This window comes from Passer montanus, unplaced genomic scaffold, assembly GCF_014805655.1.
Source record: "Passer montanus isolate IOZ18808 unplaced genomic scaffold, ASM1480565v1 scaffold15, whole genome shotgun sequence".
NCBI lineage: Eukaryota > Metazoa > Chordata > Aves > Passeriformes > Passeridae > Passer > Passer montanus.
Window position 1 is genome coordinate 14798357 of NW_024362051.1, and position 23346 is coordinate 14821702.

The 23346-nt window shown below is 44.9% G+C and overlaps 1 protein-coding gene across 5 annotated transcripts in view; it reads left to right on the top strand.

Moving 5' to 3' along the window:
• The first annotated feature begins 275 nt into the window (after nucleotides 1–275).
• Nucleotides 276–23346, top strand: part of TCERG1 (transcription elongation regulator 1) — a 28369-nt gene continuing 5298 nt past the window's right edge. Inside the window, exons 1-14 of one of the 5 annotated variants that reach the window (XM_039701270.1) lie at nucleotides 276–500; nucleotides 2842–2994; nucleotides 3090–3327; nucleotides 5877–6119; nucleotides 9707–9769; nucleotides 10998–11195; nucleotides 12426–12541; nucleotides 13651–13739; nucleotides 14043–14203; nucleotides 14985–15051; nucleotides 16074–16209; nucleotides 17034–17123; nucleotides 17848–17966; nucleotides 19896–20046. In XM_039701270.1, the coding sequence (XP_039557204.1) occupies nucleotides 276–500; nucleotides 2842–2994; nucleotides 3090–3327; nucleotides 5877–6119; nucleotides 9707–9769; nucleotides 10998–11195; nucleotides 12426–12541; nucleotides 13651–13739; nucleotides 14043–14203; nucleotides 14985–15051; nucleotides 16074–16209; nucleotides 17034–17123; nucleotides 17848–17966; nucleotides 19896–20046 (2049 nt within the window). The remainder of the gene's footprint in view (nucleotides 501–2841; nucleotides 2995–3089; nucleotides 3328–5876; nucleotides 6120–9706; nucleotides 9770–10997; nucleotides 11196–12425; nucleotides 12542–13650; nucleotides 13740–14042; nucleotides 14204–14984; nucleotides 15052–16073; nucleotides 16210–17033; nucleotides 17124–17847; nucleotides 17967–19895; nucleotides 20047–23346) is intronic. The other 4 variants (XM_039701271.1, XM_039701273.1, XM_039701274.1 and 1 more) reach the window with 4 other exon arrangements.

Here is a 23346-nt window from a genome sequence, read left to right on the forward strand (position 1 = left end):
TGCAGGGCGCGGCGGGTGCGCTCGGGCAGCGCCGGCGCACGGAAGGGTGCGCTCCCGGGGCTGCGCGCCCGTGGCAGCCCTGCTTCTCCGTGTCCGGGGCAGAGATCCGCAGCGAGGCGCAGCAGCCCTGAGTGTAGCGGAGCACCCCGAGGCGGTGGCACGGCTGGCTTTGCCCGCTCGCGCGGGCCGTGCTCTGCCACCCTGGGGGTGTCCCCTCGTGCCGCCGCGGTTTCCGTGGCCGGGCAGTGACCGTGTCCGTGTTCTCTCTCCCCAGGATGGCTCAGCAGCAGGCGCTGCGGTTCCGCGGCCCCGCGCCGCCCCCCAGCGCGGTGCTGCGCGGCCCCCCGCCCCTGCTGCGGCCGCCCCCGCCCTTCGGCATGATGCGGGGCCCCCCTCCGCCCCCCCGGCCCCCCTTCGGCCGGCCCCCCTTCGACCCCAGCATGCCCCCGATGCCGCCCCCGGGGGGCATCCCCCCGCCCATGGGGCCTCCGCACCTGCAGGTAAGGAGTGCTGCTGCGTGTTCAACTGGGAGTTCGGGATTTTTGTTTGTTTTCACACGTGGAAGTGGCCAGCTCTGGGCCCCTCAGTTTCAGGAAGGACATGCAGGTCTGGAGAGTGTCCAGAGAAGGGCAGCAAAGCTGGTGGAGAGTCTAGAGCAGCTGGGGGATCCAGGGGGGCTCAGCCTGCACTGAAGGAGGCTCAGGGTGGTCCTGGGGTCCCCATCCCTGGAGGTGTCCAGGGGAACAGTGGGATCTGGCACTCAGTGCTCTAGGCTGGGTGACAGGGTGGGGATTGGGCACAGGGTGGACTCGATGGGCTGGGAGGTCCTTTCCAATGTAATTGATTCTGTGGTTGTGTGGAAGTAGTACGAGAATGGACATGAAATGGGTGAAGGGTACAGCAAGGCAAGAGGAGAACGCAGGGCTCAGGTGTGTGTTAGACACCACTGCATACTTGTGGTGTGCAAGTACAGCTTCTGCTCAGCTCCTCTGCTGCTAAACTGATGGATGGTTTAAGGTCTTGTGTCTGATTTTCCGAGGTCTGAACAGCTTGCAAGGGACAGCCCCTTTGTGAACGAGGAATGGATTGTTTTAATTGCCTTGTGCTGTTGTTTAATTGCTTTGTGGGGGTGCCTCCCCATTAGGGCAGTGTTAGCAGCGTGTGGCCGTGGGCAGGCTGAGGAGCTGAGTGGTGCCACGTGCCATTGTGCATTAAATCCACTGTTTGTACTGGCAGTTTGGAGAACCAGCCGGAGTTACTTTGGGTCCCAGGCCTGGCTGTGGGTGTCTGCTGTGTTAGATTCCCATCCAGGCTGCTCCCAGCTGTCTCAGGCCGTGAGCTCTGCAGCTCCTGAGCTGGGTGCCTGGGGCTGGGCTGGCTCTGTGCTCTGCTCCTCGCTCAGGGCTGGGCTCCCCTCCCTGCCCGGTGCCCAGCCAAGGGCAGCTGTGATGCTGAGGGGCCCTGGTCAGAACGGGGAGCTGTGCTCAGGATCTCCGTGCTGGGACCCTGGCTGCACTGCTGGCACTGACTGCCCACGTGGTGCTACTGCTGGGCTGGGGAGAGGAGCTGCAGCAGGGGGAAGGTGGGCTGCTTCTCACTGGCCCCTTCCTACAGGCTGTGAGAGCAAGGAAGAGGAAGCTCATGGTGGGGCAGGTGCAGGAGCTGTTGGGGAGGAACAAGGGAGGGAAGGCAGGCTGCAGTTGAGTTGAGGGCTTTTTTTGTTTGTGTGGAATGCCATCCATGCACTCTTGGCTTCCTGTTTTAGTAGTATTTAATGCAAATAATTGTTACTAGTTTGGTACGTGGATTTAAGGAGCAGTTGGAGCAGAAAGTTGGATCTCAGGGCAGCTCCCAACAGAAGCCAAGGCCGTGGCAGCACTGGCAGCTGTGGGTGCAGGGGACAGCTCAGGGCCCCTGTGTGCAGTTTGTCACCCTGCCTGTGGCACGGGGAGTCCTGGGTGTCCCAGCCCCAGGCAGCCACAGCTCGGGGTGAGTGTGGCACTTGAGGGGACATCCAGTTAGGGCTGGAGTGGTGGGGACAGTTAGGGCAGGTGTAGGTGTTTGCAGAGTTAGCTAAAGAACTCCGTGAGCTCTGTCATCTGTTTTTACAGGGAAGTGTTTACTGTACTTGTTGTATATAGGGAATTTCCAACAGTCCAAGTAAATAAGTAAAATGAAAGAACTGAATGTACTTTGAATTACAAACAGGTGTTCAGGCTTTCAGGTAACTGTGTGCAGGACAGGTCAGGATTTTTTATCGTGCAATAATGAACATGTAATTTCATCTTATTTTTATTTTGATTGACACTAGCTAGAATTTTAGTTAGTGGGAAGTTTAGGAGTGTAATGGATTTTAATTAAGCCCACTGCTCAGCTGTACTGACAAACTGGATGCTTACTTGTAATTTAGTTTTTTTAAACATATCTTTCCTGGGAGGGTCGTTGGGTTTCTGGGGTTTTTGGTTCACAGATGACAATGTCTGAGCAGCAGCTGTTTGGGAACAGCTCTTCTATTCTTTCTCTTCCTTGCATTGAAATATTTTCTGCTTTTCAGGAGAGGACTTTTGGCCTTTGACCACATTTCTGTTCGTGCCACCTTTTTTAGGTGCCTGGATGTTTGTGTCTCAGAAGTGGTGGCTTCAGCGGTTGTGCCCTGGGTGGGGGGTTGGCAGGAAGCACATTCCCTGAGCTGGGAGCACTGCATTGTTAGAGAAGCTTCCAGGCCTGGCACGGCTGTCCTTACTGTTGCTGTAGTGTCTGTTGGCTCTCTAAGAAAGGAAAACTGCTTGATGTTATGTTGTTGTTATCATTGTCATCATTATTGTTATTATATGCCTTTAGAGACCACCATTTATGCCTCCTCCCATGGGTAGCATGCCACCACCTCCTGGTATGATGTTCCCTCCAGGAATGCCGCCGGTCTCTGCGCCGGGAACACCAGCAATGCCCCCAGCCGAGGAGATCTGGGTGGAGAACAAAACCCCGGACGGGAAGGTGAGCTGGGCGCCATGCCCTGTCCCTGGGCAGCTGGCGGGGGGTGCCTGGGCCGGCGCTGCCGCGGGCCGGGGTGACGGGGCCGCTCTCCCCAGGTCTATTTCTACAACGCACGCACGCGCGAGTCGGCGTGGAGCAAGCCCGACGGCGTCAAGGTCATCCAGCAGGCAGAGCTGACGCCCATGCTGGCGGCCCAGGCACAGGCCGTGGGGGCCTCCACCCCCACCACCAGCAGCCCTGCGTCTGCAGCATCTCCATCCACCTCCTCCAGCACGCAGTCCTCCACCACCTCCACCACCACCACGGCCACCTCAGTGTCCCAGACCAACTCCAGTGAGTACCTGGGGCTGTCTCGGCTCGCGCTGCTGGGAGCAGGTGGTGGGGCTGCTGCATGGGGAATTGCTGCAGCAAAGCATGGGTATTCAGGACAAGTTGTTTCAGCATGGAGTGTGAATTTAAAGGACAGTGTTTAGTCCAGAAGAACCTTGCATGCAAACTTTTTTCTCCCCAGTCTCAAAGAATTCTTCAGGTCTTTGTATATTTTTCTTCTGCTGTTATCACATCATCTCAGAGCTATTACACGTCTATTTCCTTCTGACTATACATAGAGCTAAATTGTTTTTAAAAGTGTTTCACAAGAAGCGTTGATCTGAGGTAGGAGTTTAGTTGTAGCAATTTCCTCATTTTCTCCATGGCATCTCGTTCTGTAGGTTGGATCTCAGAGCTGCTGCTCTGTGAGCATTGGTTGATTACAGAGTAGAGTTTCTTTGTTGTATTACTTTTATTAGCATTATTCTTCTGCCTAAGCCTTCTCAGTTCCTATTCTCTAGAGTTCCACAAAGAGGAAAAAGAAAGTCCTTGGAGCCATTTTTGTTTGAATGATAGTCTGGAGATTACTGCTGCTTCCATGAGCTGAGCCTTTGCTTGTAGGGGTTTTCCAAGTAAGGAAAGGGAGCTGAATTGATGCAGCATGCACATAAATGCATGGCAGTGCACACACCAGCATGGTTTGCACTGCACTTTGGCACACGTGTGCTGCCCAGGTGCCTCAGTGCATGTGGATAGAGCTGTGTGTTAAGCACTGTGGGTCTGTCTGCTGTGAGTGTGTCAGCAGCAAACAGCGAGTGAGGTCAGTCCCCGTGCCCAGAGCGAGGTGTGCAGGGCAAGGAGCAGCTCAGGGAGTGTCCTGTCTTGCATGCAGGGCTACAGACAGACAGCACTGAGCAGGAATCTGGCACTGGCACTACACTGGGCATTGTAGCTGCACTGGCTCAGAGGTGTGCACTGAGCCAGGCAGAGAGTGTGCAGGAGGTGAACTGTTCCAACTCCTGCTCTGGAGTAGAGTTGCATTCTCTGGAATTCATCTTTTTCCTGTAACAGGTGAGACAAGTCAGCTGAACTCACCATTTAACCTGAACTTCAGAACCTGTGTGTAAAAGGGAGTCAAATTTAGGTAACCCTTCAATTCTGCTTTCATTAGGGCTGGAGGGAGGACATGTCACTAGAGCAGCAAAGAACTTGTATTGCTCAAAGCATTTTGGGGCTTTTGTTTAATTTGGAAGGTAACTCAGAACGGTGTTAATTCGCTGTGTTGAACTATGGTCTGCTCTAATTGCTGTGCTGAGTAACAAGTCAGTGGGAGGTCAGGGCCAGCTCCTGACCCAGTGGCAGGCTGGGGAGAGCTGCTTTGGGAGCAGCACTTTATGCACCTTCTCTGAAGTTGAATTTCCTGATGTTGAATGCTGACAATCTGTTCCACTTCTACCTGTTCTATCTGCTAAACTTTGTCTTTGCTTTCAAGAACTGTTACTGTTGGTGTCTGTGCCTAGTTGATGAAATTTTATAATTTAAAATAATTTTATAACTCTTAGACTTGGCCTGTAAAAAACCCCCTGGGACTTCTGGCTGAGCTTCATTCTTGCCTTGTACTGATTTGACCTAGGTCTTACAAATCACATACTGACTGTCTGCTCTGTTTCCCTAAATGTTAGGCACTGCTAAGAACTTTCACCCTTTCTGAAACGCTTATCGAAAGATTAAAAATCTTTATTTAAATATGCTGATACTGGTGTGTTGTTTGGAATGTTTCTGGTAGTAATAGAAAATGCACGGTGTGCCCATTGGAATATGGCTGTAAATTATTATTTATTTAAAATAAACATTTTTTTTTCTTTTTCCCTTCACCTCTACACCAAATCTTACAGAGTGAGTTTACAAGTTTAAGCAGACTTGTCTCAAGTTCCTCTTGGCCTGTGCTGTGAGACTGTTTGCTCCCAATTAAAACAATTTGAAATTGAAACCAGTCATGCTGCAAGGATTATAGAACTGAATGCCAGTTGTGTGTTTTCCTGCTGGGAGGCACTGAAGACTAACTAAGAAAGTTCTTGCGGCTCTTGAAGAAAAGTATTTTCCTTTTCCTTGCTTATTTACACATTTTTATTGATACTTTCCTGTTCTGGGAGCACAGCCCAGCATAGTTTAAGGCAGACTGCTGTCACGCACGTGCTGCTGCTGTTAAAAGCAGAACCTGTGTTTGTGTAACACAAGGACAGCCTGTTGCCATTGGAAACTTGCTGTAATGTTCTGTTTCTGTGAACAGAATGAAACCTCATTTCAGCCTGTGTTTGTCCTTTGATACAGCCCTGCTTCTGCTGTAGGGCCATGTTAAGTGTAAAGAATGGGACAAATTGAAATTGGAAATTGACTTGCTTTGTGAATATTTAATGTTCCAGAGAAGGCAAAGTATTTTTTGTCCAGGAGTGTCTTCCTGCTGGTTATATCTGAGCGTACCTGCCACGAACCGGGAAACAGAGCGCCAGTATGTTTGCAGCAGTATATTGCAGTGTCTAAGATACAAGGTGTTCTTTGTGTTTTTTTATCAGCACCTACCACACAAGACCAGACCCCGAGTTCGGGTGTTTCAGTTGCCACACCATCAGTCAGTGTTTCAACCTCTGCTCCTTCTGCTACACCTGTGCAGACTGTACCCCAGCCAGTCCCACAGACATTGCCTCCTGCAGTTCCTCATGCAGTACCTCAACCAACTGCAGCAATTCCTGCTTTTCCACCAGTAATGGTACCTCCATTTCGTGTCCCCCTTCCTGGCATGCCTATTCCACTTCCAGGTAAATTGGCAAACTGTAATTGTCTTGTCTGCTACATGTCCATGTTGTCAGTTGTTTGCACTCATGTGTCCACTGTGTACAGAACTTGCCTGGATCCTCTCCTCAGAGTATCTCTGAAAGAATTCAGGGTTAGCAGACAGACTTTTTAATTAACAAAGAACATATATTTTTTTGACTTCTAGTTCTTTGCTATACTTGGCAGAAAACAGCTGCATTTAAACATGTAATGTTTAAATGAGAATATTGAGCACTATATTTTACTAATTGCATTATTGCTTTAATTTTTTTCTACTTACTTGATTTAGATCTGAAGTCTTGTGCATAAATATTCACTAGGACATGGATGAGCAGGAAGAATTACCCTGGAAATCATGACCCCAGTGATATCAGGCGTTCCCAGTTTTCTTAGGCTGCAGCCATTGGGTAGGATGCTGAGTGTTGAGGTGTGACCTGAGGACCATCATGAGGCCTTTAGGGTGCCAGGGTTTTGTTATTCACAGGCTTTAGGTTTAAAGAACCTAGAGCTGGCAGCACACTTCTTCTAGATATATCATAGTTTCTTAAATTTTTCTGAAATATTTAAATACCTAAGGAAGGAATTTTAGGCTGGCAGAATGTTGGACTTGCAGTCTGTAGTTGTTGCAGAGGGCCTCCCAGGAGATCACTAATGACACTTAGCACTTACACACCACGTTCCATTTGCATGGATACCACTGAGTTCCTGTTGATACAAAATTGATGTGTTTCAGTGCACAGGGGCACTAAGCACCACCAGGAACTGATGATTTTGTGTCGCAGAGGGAGGTAGGAGACTGCAGTTGTAATGGATCCAAGTTAGTTTCAGATTTAAAAAGACAAAAGAAGCAGCTCTGAGCAGCGCCTTCATGTTTCTCACTCTTTGTACAAGCTGAGTGAGGTGACTTTGCTGCTGTCCTAGTGCAGCCACCCAGTGGATGTGGAGGGAGGCCTTCACCTCCCCACTGAATTGCATGGATGAAAAGTAACCCTTCAGAGCACTCCTTTGATGAGAGAAAAAAAGCCTGAAAGCAGTTAAAGTGCTGACTGGAAGAGAGCACCAGCTTTTAGCTGCCTTTGCTTTTGGAGTAGTTTTCTAAAATAACCTGGCAAAGCTACTTTAATCTGTATTGGCCTGAAAAGGAAACTGCAGTCTAGTACACTGGTTTAAACCAGGAGACAAATATTGTTCTGAATGTGATATTCCAGGCTGAGCAACAAATGAATAAAGGGTAGGAGAAAGAAGTCTGTTATTGGTTTGGAAGAATAATAAAAACAGTTAAGCCTTAAAGATGATTGGCTGGGTGCTCTCAATTGCCATTTCTAACCTTGCCAGCAAGGGACCAACATGGAATAAAGGGCCCTTACACACTGTGAGGGATATGGTCTATGCAAGTGTGACCTGTGGAGTACAATGGGATGGTCAGGACAGTGCAGAAATGTGCCAGTGGAAATGGAGATCCTGGGTGTATGCCTCGGGCTTTATTGTGAGCTCAGTCAAGCAGTTCTGGGAGTAGTGCAGTACAGGAGCAAAGACAGAGTAGGAACATCAATCTCCTGAAACTCATTCTTGAAAACGATTTTTTTCAGAACTTCCCTGGTAAGAGGGTTTGCTCTGACCAGTTTTTCCTGTGAGCTGGGCTGCAGGTGGAACCCACAGTGTGTGGGAAGAACACCTGGCAGCAAAGTGCTGCTTCCAGTAGTGGGTCTGATTTGTCAGTTTGCTTAGTTACAGAATGAAATCTGTCAGCTAATTCTGACTTGAGTTGGTTGGGATGGTTTCTAAGCACTGTAAAAGAAAAGGAAAACTGTAAAATATTTTACAATAACAAGAAACAGAAGAGAAGTCAAATGACTTCAAGACAGTATCAGGTGAAGTCAGAAGGTTGTATGAAGGTTAGGCTGTAGATGTTTGGGGCTTTCAACACCAGGTGTGGTATCAGCCAGAGGATTTGAAGTCACAGGGACAGAGCTGAACAATACCAATGTCAGGTGATTTCAAAGTTAGTCTCTGTGTTAAACTGTAGTAAGAAGGAGTAATGGAAGAGTTTGTTAGTGATAGCTCATAATCCCAGATCTTAAAAAGTAAGTCTGCTTTCTCTCAATTCCTATGTTTTAAGTCAGTTTCATGTTTGGGAATGACCTTGGCAGCAGAAACAGCTTGGGTGTTTGCTCAGTCTAATCTGTGCTGCAGCATCCCTAACTCCAGCAGTCCCCAGACAGTGTTATTGGTACTGACTCATGTTGGAGACATGCTGTAACTTCCTTAACAAAACGAATTTTCAGGTCCATTGTCAAGTATATAACATGACCACCCTTCCAGTCCAGACAAACACTTCAATCAGTGCTGTTTGAGTCAATGTTTTCATGTCTCAATTCAATACTTTTAAAAACAAAATTAGTTGCAATTCTCTCATTCAAATTATTTTTAGAAAACACTACAATTCTGTCTTCTCACAAATTTATTTTCAAATAAATTGGCAGTATTTATGTATACTTTCCTTACTTGATCTCTAAATGACCAAACCCAGAAATTACTTTGGTTTAAACAGGGGTTTAATTTCACTTTTCACTGGAGCATTTCCCACCTCACATGATGAATTTGAACTTGGAAGGGAAGTGTTTCAGTTTCTGAGCATCCAGACTGGACCAGCCAGAGAGCACTTCTACAGTTGCCTTCGACACCCAAAATGGAGGTTTTGGAAATGCATTCCCCTCAGCCTTGTCTGATTTCCCACTGATTTTGATCTGATCAAAGAGGATGAGCTGCTCGCCGTTTTGTGCCTTTTTGTATCATTTCCTACTCAGCTGGAGAGCAGACCAGTGCATGGTGCCACCTCTTTCAGGGCGAGTTTTGGCTTTTAAAGCATTTTCAGCTCATGCCATTCTTGATAATGAAAATTAAAGAAAATGCCCCTGACCTAGTGCAGCTCTGTGTACCTCTGTCTGCAGCTTCATTGCTTTGATTTCTTTTACCCCTCTCTTTGACCTCCAGCCTTGCTGCAGTGACCTCCTACCCTCAGCTTTCCCTCTGGGTTGCACTTGGCTGTCCTCCCTGCCCTGCTTTGCTGCTCTGACTAGTTCAGACCTGTCCTACCCTTACTCTGCTCTCTAACTGCAGCAGCAGACTGGGAACCTCAAAGCCCGTTTTGTTGTGCTGCTGCTCCCCTGCTCCCCACAGGTCTGTCCCAGCACAGGCTGCCTGTGGAAGCAGCCCCATAGTGGGATATTTTCTTGTGGTGCTGCCCTACAAGGGGAGCTGCATTCCCCCTTGGATGAACTTAAACCCCTGAGTCTTCACTGAAAAACATTTTTTCTTTTTAATGACATCCCAATAACTTGCTAAGCAGCTGGTTTAACATAGGTAGAGACTGTTGCTGCAGGTTAAAATTAGTTTTATATTTGATCTGGCATAAAATGTTGGAGCAAAAGTAATTCACATTTTCTTGCTGGAAGGCTTCTTCTCTGCCAGCTGCAAATGGCATTCCAAATTGTGGCAGGGAGTCCGTAGCACCCCGTGGTAGCTGACGTCCCATGGCAGCTTTCCAACATGCTTCCTATCCGTTTTGCAGGTGTAGCAATGATGCAAATAGTCAGCTGCCCGTATGTAAAGACAGTCGCTACCACCAAGACCGGTAATTTCCAAACCCATCCTAGTTCGTTTTGTCTGTAAGTTGGCATGGTAGTGAATGTGGTTGTTTCTTTTATTTCTTTATTTGCTTCCCCACTTCAGTGATTACATATACTTTATTTTCAAAACCAGTATAAACGAAATATCATATTTGGTCAGGAGATAACTTCCCCAGGTAACTGTTAGTGTCAGCTTATTCTGTACCCAAACTCCCGTACACTTTTCTGTAACCATTGAGTTCTGTAACGACTGTGACTCTCATGCCCATATTTAGTTCCTAGTTTCTTGTGTGGATTTTTGTTTTCCTGCTCCACATGTGCAGTGGCTGGCTGTGCTCGCATGTTGTGTGCGTGTCTGTGTGTCTGAGTGCGAACGTTCATATTTCAACTGTGGATTTACCAATAGTCACTCACTGAGAACACGTTATGGCAGTGTGTAATGTGTGATTTCTGTTATTTAAAATGAGACTTTCTCGATGTTAAAGGCTCAAATTTATGATCTTGAAGTTCCAATCCTATCTAATTGGTTATTTTAGAACTTGTCATTCCAAATCTATTCATTATCCTCAGTTTGTTGGGAGGAGTGGAGAGATAATAGGATACTGCAGCATTCTGGCTTTCTTATCTTTGAATATTTACTTGCCATTTTGCTTTAGGATTTCAATAAAATGTTTTTTTTTCAATCAGTTTGCTGTATTAAACAAACCCAACAATCTGATACTGTTTCATTGTCATCAGGTTTTATCCAAGGCTATGAATTAATGCCAGTGTTTAAGATTTATCAGAGTTCTGTTCTATGTTCTATGGCTCAAATTCAATCCACTCTTGCCTTTTTTAAGAGCAATAGGAATATCTTGTACAATGGCAGCGTAATTAAGCTGTGGAGTAGACTTAACCCCAATTATTTGCTGCAGGCATCTGATAAAGACTTTTCTAAAAAATAGAGAACGTAATTTTAAAACAGTACAAGAAATGTCTAAAAGCTAACAAGCTTTGTGCTTTGCAGAATTAAACAAATTATTTAAAATCCAATTTGCCTGGGAATGGGCATTACTGATTGCAGAACACAGGAAGGAAATTTGGTAACAATGCCTTGCTTTCCAATTAAACTTTGAAAACAATCCGATGGGTTGAATATTTGTGAGTTAAATCAGTGACGTGCTAGGTGTTGGTCCTGAGGCCCCGCAGTGCCACTCACATTGCCTTTGCTTGTCCCTTTTGTCCCTGTGCCAGGAGTGCTGCCGGGCATGGCTCCCCCCATCGTGCCCATGATCCACCCGCAGGTGGCCATCGCCGCCTCCCCTGCCACGCTGGCCGGAGCCGCCGTCTCCGAGTGGACAGAGTACAAGACAGCAGATGGAAAGACCTACTACTACAACAACAGGACTCTGGAGTCCACGTGGGAAAAACCCCAAGAGCTGAAGGAGAAAGGTGCTTTGGGTTTTTTTGCTGCAGCTTTGTGCTGGGAGCGTGGCTCAGGCCATCAGTGGTTGTGTTTGCCGGTGCGAGCGGGTGCATTTCTAATCCCTGAGCTCCCTTAAGCATACTTTGAAGTTCTGATTATAAGGATCCATATGAGTTGGTGTTCAGTCTGAAAGTTGCATTGTGTTTCCCACTGTACTGTAAGAGTGTTTGGTTCTAGAATTGCTCCCAACTCTTGTGCCTAGGGCCAATGCATGTTCCTGTGCCAGTAGGAAGAGAGTACCTCCCCTGCACACTTGTTGGAGAAGGTTCCAGTTGCAGACAAAAAGGGAGGGGAATTGAGGGGAAAAGCCAGTCATACTAAGGGCTGCAGACCAGGAAAAAATGAAGATCATTGTACTGAATTTCAGATCTTGAAAAACTAAATGTATAAATAGATTTGGTGTATGAAGTAAAATAATGTCACCTCCCCCTGTCCACAACTCTATATTGTGTGCATGTAAATGCACGTTAGATCCATGGGTGGGTACTATTGCTCTTGTATCATAAAAAAGGAGGAAGGGGCAAAAGTCCTGTGGCTCTTATTCAGTTCATAGAGTGTTTTAAGAAAGCAAACCAAACAGTTGTGCCTTTTATTGTCTCCTGAATTTTTAGTTACAAGAAGTCTTTGTTTAGACAAATGCAGCACACTTACACTGTTGGTTTAATTAATGCCCATCTTCCTAAGGGATCAGGTTAAATAATAGGTCTTTTTACTGAGATGAAAGTATCTGAGACAGCAAATACTGATTTTGCTGAGAGAAGATTATATGTTTTATACTTTTTGTAAATTAAAAAAATGGTGTGCAGAGAAATCCCCAGATGGTTCTGCATTGATTTTTATTTGTTTTTGTCCACAGTATTTAAAATGTGAAAGTAGTCTTCAGTGTCGCACTGTTGATTGAGAATTATTATTAGTTTAGCATTTCTGTTAGTACCTTTTAGTCAGCCTTTTAGTATAATAGCTTCATCACAACATTTCATTTTCCAGTACCAAGTAGTGTCTTGGCACAGGAGATAACTTACGACTTCATAAGCAGACACTGTAAAGCCCAAGAGAGACAGAAAGTGGTGAGAATATATTGAAAATAAGCTTTGGGTTGGTGTTGTATTTGGAAAATTATACCAATAAAAAGAAATTTGTTATGGTTCCATAGTGGTTTCTTATTAATACTCAAGAAGACTCTTATCTTTATTTAGAAAAAATGGAGGAGAAGGTCAAAGAGCCAATTAAAGAACCCTCAGAGGAGCCTTTACCAATGGAGACAGAAGAAGAAGAGTCTAAAGAAGAACCTATAAAAGAACTGATAAAGGAGGTAAAAGACCTTGAACCCAAAAGCCAGTCTGAAGTCTCACATCCCTCAGCTCTGGCTGCTACTTAGCCTAGGCAGGTTGTCGGGAGCCATGGTTACTAGTTCAAGTTCTTAAATTCCTGAGGGGATTTGAAAGCCTCTATTTTTGGATTCAGATCTTTCTTTGTTTTGTTATTTTTTTTTTACATAAGGAAAAAAGAACATTCAAAAGAAACCTACCTAATATGTTTATTAAAAAGTAAGAGCATGGGACAGTGGTTAGCTTAGTACACACTTCTGATGTTCTCTCACTGATTTTATGGTACTGAGAAAATGGAACTTGTCCTGAATGTTTGGAATATTTGATATTTAATAGTTTTTTTTTTCTCTAGTTCTTTGCTTCATTATTTTTAGCAGTTTGACACAAAGCTCACATGTTCACCCTGTGCTGTAACTGCTAAGTTTAGGCTGTTAGGAGCACGTGTCCTAGAAAGGGCCGTAGTGTTTTCAGTAAACAAAAGTAACTTCCTTTTGGAGGTATATTGCTGTGCTAAACAGCATAGTTTTTGAGGATTTTTAAATAAAGTTTTTAAGGGGTGTTTAAATAAAAATTAAAGCTTTTATCCTGATTTCTGTGAACTTCAGTGTAGTTTAATGGGCAAAAACACAGAATTCAGTTACTGGGTTTTGCTGCCACTCCACTCTGTTTATTTCTGAGGGAGTTACCAGTTTGCTGATTTCTGCTACAGAGTTCATTTCAGGTTTTCACTGTTTGTGTGTGTCATTATCAAACAAACTAATTTTACAAATAAATGAAAATTCCTTTGTCAGAAAATGCACCCTTGTGCCTGTATCCAGGCCCTCTTAGATTTCCAGGTTTCATACAGATCTAGGAAGGTATTTAAGTAAGGCTTTGTCAAAGTCAAAAGTTAATTAAATGCTTAGAGGTTTTAGAATTTAGATTTTTGGAATAGCAGCTGCTGTTGTAATTCCAGTGCTTCTGTTCTAGGCATGGATGAAGTGTCATTGTGAGCTGCTTGTCAGCATGGTTTCAGTAAAACAAGTTAGTTACTGTGTAATAAATATTTAGCCAGCTGTCATTGCCTGAGCCTCAAACTTGTTTTTTCCTTGAGGAGCCAAAAGAGGAAGAAATGACAGAGGAGGAGAAGGCTGCTCAGAAGGCCAAGCCAGTGGCCACCACCCCCATTCCTGGCACCCCGTGGTAGGTAGCTGCTGCTGTTGCTGGGCAGTTAGAGCAAGTGACAGTGTGTGGGGAGCGTGCTCTTGGTGTGCTGCATTTTTAATATTTCAGTTTCAAATTCCAGTCGCTGCATTTCCAAATCTGGCGGCAGAGAAAAGCAGCAGTTGAGGGTCAGAGCTGGGCAGTAGGAGTGTCTGGCAGGTGTGCAGTCGGTGGAACGTGGGTCTGTGTGTGACCATGGTGCTGCAGGCTGTGAGCACGTGGCAGCTCCCCAGTGGGTGAAGGCAATCCAGAGGTAATCCAGGCCCTCCTTTGCACCCCCAGGTGTGTGGTGTGGACTGGTGACGAGCGTGTGTTCTTCTATAACCCCACCACCCGGCTGTCCATGTGGGACCGACCCGATGACCTCATTGGAAGAGCTGATGTGGACAAAATTATTCAGGAGCCTCCTCACAAAAAGGGAATGGACGAAGGAAAAAAACTTAGTAAGAACAACTTATTGTCTTCTTAGGAAGCATAAATACAACTTCACACTTTGCTTTCCAAAGCTTGTAACATTCAAATAGGTGGCAGAAATGTAAGGATCTACTGGAAAGGTGTATAAATGTGAAATGCAGATTGTGGAGTCTTGGCAAAAAGATAGCCCATTGAAGAAAGTAGATACTAACAAAGTTAATTGTTTTGCTAAATGACAACAGGTTGAAAAACCCCATAGTTTTTACTAACTTAAAAAAAGGGATTGTGTTTGTTCTATAAGAACAAGACCAGAAAAGATTGATCATAATGTACGAACAGGTTCTCACAGAGGAGGAGTTAATTTTGGAATCATCAGTTGGAATAGAGTTTGGAAATAGCTGCTGAGAGAGAGAATGTTCAAAAGGCTGCTGAGATGAGATTTCTCTCTGGCCTGAGTTCTAGGAAATGGTCCTGGCATTACATGTTGGCTTTGTAGTTGGAGGAGAGCAAAGTGCAGGTAATCAGGTAGATCCAAATGTGCTTCATTAGACTGTTAAGCCCGAGTTGTTTTCTCCTAAAATAAGAGCTCATTGTTGGTCATTTTAAATTTCAAGTTGGCTGAAGTCCACTGGTCCTGTCCCCAAATTCCCGTAGCATTACTCTGAAAGTGACCGAGAAGCACAAGTCTTCTCCCTTTGCCAGAACACAATTGCTGCACATGTTGTCCTTGGTTCATGCATGAGGTTTTGTTCATAAGTGTAAAAATTGTCACCAATATAAAACCTAAAGTCTTATTAAAATCTGTTACAGTTAGAGAAGAGCATGAAGCTGCAGAGGAAGCAAATGAAGACGAGCCTATTAAAATAAAAAAGCGCAAGTAAGTTTTTGCTTTTTCAATACCAAGGGATCTGTGCGGTAAAATAACTGAAGTTTGTTACTTGAGCCAAGTATGTTGTGTCCAGCAGAGCAGAATTGGAAATGAGAGGGTTGGTGAAAAGAGTCATCAGCTTTCTGCTGCTCAGCAGATCAGGTATTTGATATTTTCCTGAGATAGCTGAAGCCTGTGCATAGAGTAAATAGCTATGTTTTGGAAGTAATTTGAAATGGAAATAAATGGTGTAAGTTGGTGAATCCAAAGATTGTTTTGATTGTAGTGTGTCTTAAATAGCTTGCTCCTGTTGTTTGTTAATTTCTGGACATAAGACTTTGTTGTCAAAATATCCTGCCACCTATATTTTCATAGTGGTTCCTCTGTTTTCACTTGTTATGAATGTTTACAAGTTTGGCTTATGTCTTTTGGTCTGGTTTGCCTTTTGGAAGTGATATTTGAGATATACATGCTGTTTTAAAAGTGATTTTACCATGTTGTTTGTGGTTGTGTCATCTTAGGAATGATCATGGAGCTGTTAGCAGTAAGGGCTGGGGGTTTGTTTGGGGTGAAGTGCATTTGCTCTTGTAAACCTAAATCAGCACACTTCTCTAGAAGCTTTTTAATGAGTGAGGTCTCAGCTGTGGCTCAGTGTTCTTGGTGTCATGATTGTGAGGTTTTCCCAACCTGCACAAGCTCCCTTAGTGCCTCATGGCCCAGAACAGAAAGTAGAAAATTAGTGCTGTTGATGTAAAATTCAAAGGCCTGTCTGGTGAGACCTTTGAATGCAGCCAGACTGTGCTGATTGCTTTGAAGCCATCTGTTGGCACTGAAGTTACTTGGAATACCTCAGCTCCTGAGCTCTGGGTGTGAAACTATTCATGTCCACCTCTGAGAATGGCTGTCTTGGATTGTAAGCCTGTTCTTCTGGTATGATCAGTGATATCTGCCCTGTCCTGATGTGGTTCAGGTTCTGACCTTCAGGGCTGGCATTTTACCTCTCAGCTTACACTTTGTTTGTTTTTTTTCAGGAAAGATGATATCAAAGACATTGATTCTGAGAAGGAGGCTGCTATGGAGGCTGAGATTAAAGCTGCTCGAGAGAGAGCCATCGTCCCGCTGGAGGCTCGCATGAAGCAGTTCAAGGACATGCTGCTGGAAAGAGGGGTCAGAAACCTCTGTGTGTGTGTTTGTGTGCGTGAGGAGGGAGAGAGGGAGGCTCAGATCAGAACTGTGTGTGCGTGAGGAGGAAGAGAGGGAGGTTCATGCAGAGCTGTGAGTTCTGGGCGAATTGCAAACCTGCGGCACTTTGTGTACAGAAACAATCTCATCTTTCCTCTGATCAATGAATGGTCTTGGTACAAAACTCCAGATTTCAAAGAAACTTACAATTACAGCAGAGATTTTGTAACTGAAATGACAGGGTCAAGACAGATAATTTCCTCCCCCCACCTCTGTTTTTTCCCCAAATTAAGTAATTATATAAGTGCAAATTGCCATCGAAGATGAATAGGACACACAGACTGGACACATTGTTAATGTTTTTGGAGATGTTCCTACTGAGAAAAGCAGCAACTTCCATTCTAGTCTGTACAGTCTTATCCTTAAATGAGACTTTTTGCTTTTAGTTAACTAAAGAAATGTACTTGATGCCAATCAATTTTGATAAATTTGAATATAAATTTGGATAGTAACTGAAAAATGGAAGTGGTTCCAGCTGCCTATGGAACACAGTTTCTCAAGGCTTTCTTTCAATGTACATTTTATTTTTAATGTCACACAGCAGTAGTAAGTGTGTATTATCCTTTAGAAGTTTTCAGAGGAAATTGATGTTGAAACTTTCTATGACAGCCTGTGTCATCCATTAGTGATGAGAAATCCAGGATGAGTCTGGTTCCCTCACATCTTTGGTGTTCATCACATCTTAGTGTTTTCAAGGAAAAGTGTACAGCTTCTGTATAATTAGTATATTCATCTTCATTTAATTAAAGGTCTCTGCCTTTTCAACATGGGAGAAAGAGCTGCACAAGATCGTTTTTGATCCTCGTTACTTGCTGCTCAACCCAAAAGAAAGGAAACAGGTAAAGAAGTTAAATTCACTTCCCATCCAGACACAGCTAGTACAGGTTTATCTGAATCCTCAGTCCTTGTTTCTGCAAACCTTTCAGAGTAATTAGTGCTGCAAGGGATTTTTGTCGTGATTAGGGTTTGCCTGGAAATGAAAGAAACCAGCAAGGGAAAGTGTTGATAGTTGCTTTATTTCCTGTGGTTGGGAGGTCTCATATTTTGACACAATGGAAGTTGTATGTCTACAGGGCACTGCTGAAACCTGAATGAAATAGTGAGAGTCATCAGTGTCTTGTCAAAGTATTGGCATAATAAGTTATCTAGCTATTTTCTTTTTCAAAAGCGTTCGAGGGGAAATCTAAAGTGCATTTTTATTGTTCAGCAAGTTCTCACTTCACCAGCTTTTCTTCAAGTGAACGTAGGGAAATGGAAAGCTTCAAGAACATGGGAAGTGTCTGAAACATGGGACCCAGGAAAATGTTAACTGGAATGTGTAAGGAACTTCTTCCCAGGTCTCAGATGGTGTGTTAGGTACAGCACCCTGCATGTGCAGCAGCTTGGATCAGTTCCATACTGAAATGCAAAGTGTCTCTAAGATTTCTGCCTCCTCTGTGTTGATTCTGTGGTGAGAGGAAAGGAAACAAGAGAGAAGGAAAGAAGTGGGATTTTCCCTCCCTTATCCCTAGAGCTGCTGTGTGTCACTTGTGTGTTTGCTGTGGGTGACTGGTGTTTCTGTAGGTGTTTGATCAGTATGTGAAAACCCGAGCAGAGGAAGAGCGCAAGGAGAAGAAAAATAAAATAATGCAGGCCAAGGAGGATTTCAAGAAAATGATGGAAGAAGCAAAGATTAATCCAAGGTAGGAGTTTCTTTGTGGTTTGTGTGCATAAGCTCTACTAGGATGCAGTGTGTTGGGTGGTATTGGGTTGATTAATCTTTTCAAAATGGGCAAAGAGGAGAAAAATCATGAGATACTATTGAAATCTTCCTTTGTTTGCTTGTATTCACCTAATCCATTAAAAAATAGGACTTGTGATTTACATATTTCAAGTTGAAAAAATCCCCAGCTTGCTCCCTGGATTGTGAGATCCACCACAAGTTTCTTTAATAACCCTCTTTCTTCTTCATAAGCCTTTGAGAAGCACTAGGGAGGTTTCTTGGGTTTGGAGGGGGCTGAAAGGATTTTTTTCCTGTTACAAACTATGTCATTGATGATATGATAAAATGTTCTGGTTGCTTTAATAGAGCACTGATTACATCCCCCTCACATTCAGACCACTGGCAGCAGTAAGAGTGAGGGGATGACAGTGAATGTACATTCAAGATTCCACTGCTGGCATTATTTGTTTCACAGCTTCTGCACACAGAGGTCATGAGATTCATGCTTATGTCACCAGATAAGCTCCAAACTGTCCTCTTTCAGCATCTCTTGGCTCATCTGGCATTAATTCTTTCCCAGTGAAATAACAGCTCATTTGTTTCACTCAGCTCAGTTTTTTTCAGTGACTCATTTTGGAAATTTGGTGACGGTGCTGTGGTAACTTTTGAATTGCTTCAGAGCTGACTAATAACTCAGTAGTAGGCTGGAGGCATGGAAATGCCTTAAGAAACAGTTATGTTAGCTTTAATATCCTCAGCTTTCAGCATATCTTCAGTATGTTGTGTTGGGACTGATTCTTTACCTGAGTATGGGCTGGGGTGGGAAAGAGAATTCCAGCTGAAGTACTGTCTTGTTTAATCTTATCCTTTGTCTTCTGGTTTCAGTGTTTGTCTAAAGATATTGCTGTACTTCTGTGAGTGCCAGACTGGTTTTTTATCATCTATCTCAGTCCAACATGCTCAAGAGTTTGTGTTCCACTTCACTTGAGCAGCTCTTGTTCTTCAATCTAGCTGTACATTCACTTTCTAATCCTTTTGAATAAGCTACCAAATTCTCTTCTTGTTTCAATTTACCCTACAGCAACAGTAGGCTGGATTTTCCAAGTCTAATTATTTCCATGCTGTGATGAAAACATTCGTATGATTATAAGTGTCTCACGTATTCTTGGGGCCAGATTTGCATCAGAGCTTGGAAAAAGCACAGTAGTGATTTTTTTCCGAGGTAAGTGGCAGTAATGTACCTACTGCACAGGTTGGAATCTGGCCCTGGAGGTGAGAGAACGGTCAGGGAAACGCTGTGGGATGAGGGGTTGAAAGCCCAGTGTTGCTGCCTCTGCCCAGAGTGTTTGAAGGGGTTTCAGCCCTGTGTGTTTCAGCTCAGGCTCTGCAATGTGCACTGCAGGGGGAAGAGCTGGTACAGCCAGTGTTCTGTGGGGACTCCTCTCAAAGGCTGGCTCTCTTGGTGACCTCTTAGCATGGTTTGGCTGCAAGTGAATGCACCTGAGATTTTCGGTTTCACAGCTGTGAAATAACCTGGACAGACTGGTGGCTGAACTGCTAACCCACAGAAAAGAAGAGTTTTGTAGACAACTGAGATTTTTTTTTTTTCCGTTTCTTCTCCTTGGTTGTGCTGTAGTCTCTCTCTACACCTGCCCCTTCTGCAGGTGGCTGTATCTGAACAAACCAACCCACCCTTGTAAGTCTGACAAACACCTCTTGTGTGAGTGCTGACTCTTTTTATAGAGTTCATTGGTCAAGCAGCTCGATAGTGAGACCATAGGATTTGCCTTTTGGGTTTTTGTCAGTTGTGCTCTGGCATGTATTGCAGCAGAGGAAACACCTCCCTGCTGAACCTGCCTCACAGCCCAGACAGCTCTGCCAAATGAGTTCACTTGCCATTTTGTTGCAGAACTACTTTTAGTGAATTTGCAGCCAAGCATGCTAAAGACTCGAGGTTCAAGGCAATTGAAAAGATGAAAGATCGAGAGGCCTTGTTTAATGAGTTTATCACAGCGGCAAGAAAGAAGGAGAAGGAAGACTCGAAGACCAGGGGAGAGAAGGTAAGGGGACTCTTGAGTTCCAGCAGTGTGAGTGGTGTGAGTGAGATGGGACAGAGCCAGTGCTTGGCTCCCCTGAGCCTCCCCCAGGCCACGGGCCTGCACTTTCCTAGAGCTGTTACAGGCAGACACTTCAGGGGTGTCCCCCTGGTCTTTCTGAACAATTTCAAGTTTGCAGTTTACTGACTTTTAGAATATTTAGAACTGAATTATGTTTACCTGTGAAGCTGAGTTTGCTTAAATAGCACTGGTTTCTTTAATTTACCCAAGCAATAACATTATCTTCTTAACTGAAGTAATGCTTGATTTTAATTTTTTTTATTAAGTTCTTTTATCCTGATGCATGAAAAGGCAAAGGAGTCTTGCCCTGTTTGGCTGGAGCCCCAGAGCTGGTCATTACCTTTCTGTTCCCTCACTGGGGGCAGGCAGGACTTGCAGTTCCCTGAGCGTAGTCTCTTCAAGTTTCAAACAGTTCCCTTTCCATCTCAAAGCAGGCACTTAGGGAGGGACTTTTTAAGCTTTGAATAAGTAGATCTTATGTGTAAACTGCTGCTTATTAGATTTAAAGGTCAGCTTTTAGAGATTAGTGAACTCCCAGTGTCACGTGCCTGCACTGCCAGGGGTGGGGAGCAGCTCTCCCCCCTGGGGACAGGACTTCAAACGGGGTCACCAGAACCTGGGGCCACTTACTGCCACGTCCCTGTGTGTGTGAGAGTGGGGAAGGTCACTCTGAAGGCCAATCATTTTGGATGTGGAAGTCTGCTATCTTCATTGCATAGTGTGAAGTCATTGCAGGTTTCCCTACCTGGAATGCTTGCAGGAGAGAGGAATGCTGGGGGACAGGTCAAATCTGGGGACAGTTTCATTCTTTGAGAAGCTTTGTATATTTTTAAAATCTGGGTGATCTGATAAAATTTCTGAACTTGATTTTCTCAAACATTGCCTTATCGCTGCTGTTTTCCATAAATGATTGTGCTTTCAGAGGGGAACCGGTGTAGTTCAAGACTAGATTTTACATACTGCAGTTTGATTGTGAATATGGAATTTGAAAGCATTTTTGCAGCTTAATAGTGCAGTTGAAGACTTTAAAGAATGAATACTAGTTTTGTTGTTGCATGATTGTTCTAAAGTTGAAAAGTTAAGAGATTGTATTTGTTTGCTTTAAATAATGTTTTTTTTTTCTCCAAAAGCCTTTTGTAACCATTTTATGTATTCTGTTTTATAACAAGTGGATAGACTTTACAGTTATGTGCTGTGCGGCCTGTCAATCAGTTCAGTCTGACAGCTGTCAATCACTGACACGCAAATATTATGGGATTCCCTAGTGAGGAAAGCATTGGTATCTCTGTGTGGTGACTTTAGCCTCCCGCAGTTCCGGTACTTTACATTTTTTTAGTTTTTTTCCTTGTGAAGTGATGAGACTTGTACCTGCAATGTGTTAACTGCCAAAAAAAAAAGACTTCTAAATACACCTGAAATGTTTTCAGCCTTATTTTCCTTTGATTTTGAAAGTGTTTAAAACATAAAAGAAAATTTAAGGCATTTAACCTGAAGCTTTCTCAGTCTGTCCAAAATCTTTACTTAGGGAGAATCAACTTTACAGAAATCTTTAACGTAAGGGTTTTAGATTATGTATATAATGTTTGATTTTGCCTTATGGGGTTATGGTTTCTGGGATGGGGATGGAGCAGCCAGTTTCTCCAATGGCCAGTTTTATTCCTGTGCCTGATTTCAGTGAGTAAATCCCATTTTCAGTGAGTAAATTCCATGCCATCCCAGGCTTCTCGGATGGCAGAGAGGAGTGGCAGGGGTTGAGGCTGTCGGGGTGCCCAAGCTGCTCCTCTGCCCTGTCCCCGGGATGGGCTGTGTGAGCTGTGCAGGTGGCACAGCCTGGCTGGCTGTGGGCTGCAGGTGCCAGCACCTCGTGCTGCTGCTGTCCCCAGGCCAGAGCCGCCGTGACACCCCCCTGGTCCAGCGAGTCCCTGTGTGCAGACACACAGAGCTCACTATCCTCAGCTGGCAGCTGGAAATGTTACTCCTTGGTGAGATGCTTCAGACTCAAGTATTCGAGACATTTTCATCTTTTTAAAATTTAAAATGAGCTGGCAATGCCTGTGCTGTGTGCAGGACCCCTGAGTGGAGTTAAACTGCTTTAGAGCCCCGAGGCCTGCAGTGCCATTGCTGTTCCTGGGGAGGGAATTGGCTGTGCCCTCCTGTCTCCTGCCCGTCCTGCAGCCGGTGCCACTGGCAGTGGGCAGGAGCTCCAGAGGGATTCAGGGAGCGAGGGTCTGTTGGCAGCCCAGCTGGGCACGGGTGCCACTGGCAGCTCCCACAGGAGCATCTTTGCAGCCCGTGGTGGTGGCCTCGGGTGAAGCTTTGTGTGGCAGCTGGTGCCACGGTGCTCCTGGCAGTGTGGCACCTCATCCTCTGCAATACACACACAGGTGATTTGTGCAAGAATTCGGGGACACCCTTACCTTAGAGACTTCTGTAGTAACAGCTGGGAACTGTTTGGTTTCTAAAAAATATTTCAAATGCCATGGCTTAGAAAGCTTCATATTTTGAAACTGCATGCATGTTTTATGATGTCTTGAAACAACATTCTTAATTTTACAATGAATAAACAGTTTGCTTAGCATTTTGTTGAGCTCCCTTAAGATAAAGCAGTAGTGCTGTAGCTGTAGCACAACATCCCACTGGCACTAAAGGGCTGGTTTCTGATCTCTGCTTTACTGTCTTAGTCTCCTTTGATATAGTAAAGAAAGCCTATAGAGCCTTTATGTTTATATGTTAATATTTTGAAGAACTAAAAGTATTGGTGGGCAAGGTTGCAGAATGTTGGTGCTGATCTTCATTCCGTTCTTGCATTCTGTAACTGAGCACATTTTGGAGGATAAGGATGTGCCAGGTCTCTGGCAAGCTGGAGCCTGCTCTGTCCATCTGCTCCCTTCCCTGAGGAACCCCAGTGTTCTGCAGCCAAACTGCTTCTCCTGGCTTCCCTTTTTTAAGGGATGGGGCGGGGAGATAAGTAGCAAGTAACAGCAGTCCTCCTGGATTTTGGGTTTTTAATCTATGTGCCATAAGGCTGTGTGGAGTTTGGCCTGGCAGGGCGTGGGGTGCTGTGGAGGCAGAGCCCTTTGCCCTGGCCCAGCCCCTCGCTCTGCTCTGGGAGGGGAGGCTGAAAGGCCAGCCAGCCCCCAGCAAGGTATGAGACCTGAGAGCTCAAGTGCAGCAGGAGCTGGGAGATCATCGCCCCAGAAATCAGGCTGTCTAATGAAGGCACAGTAGTTGCCCTTACTGCTG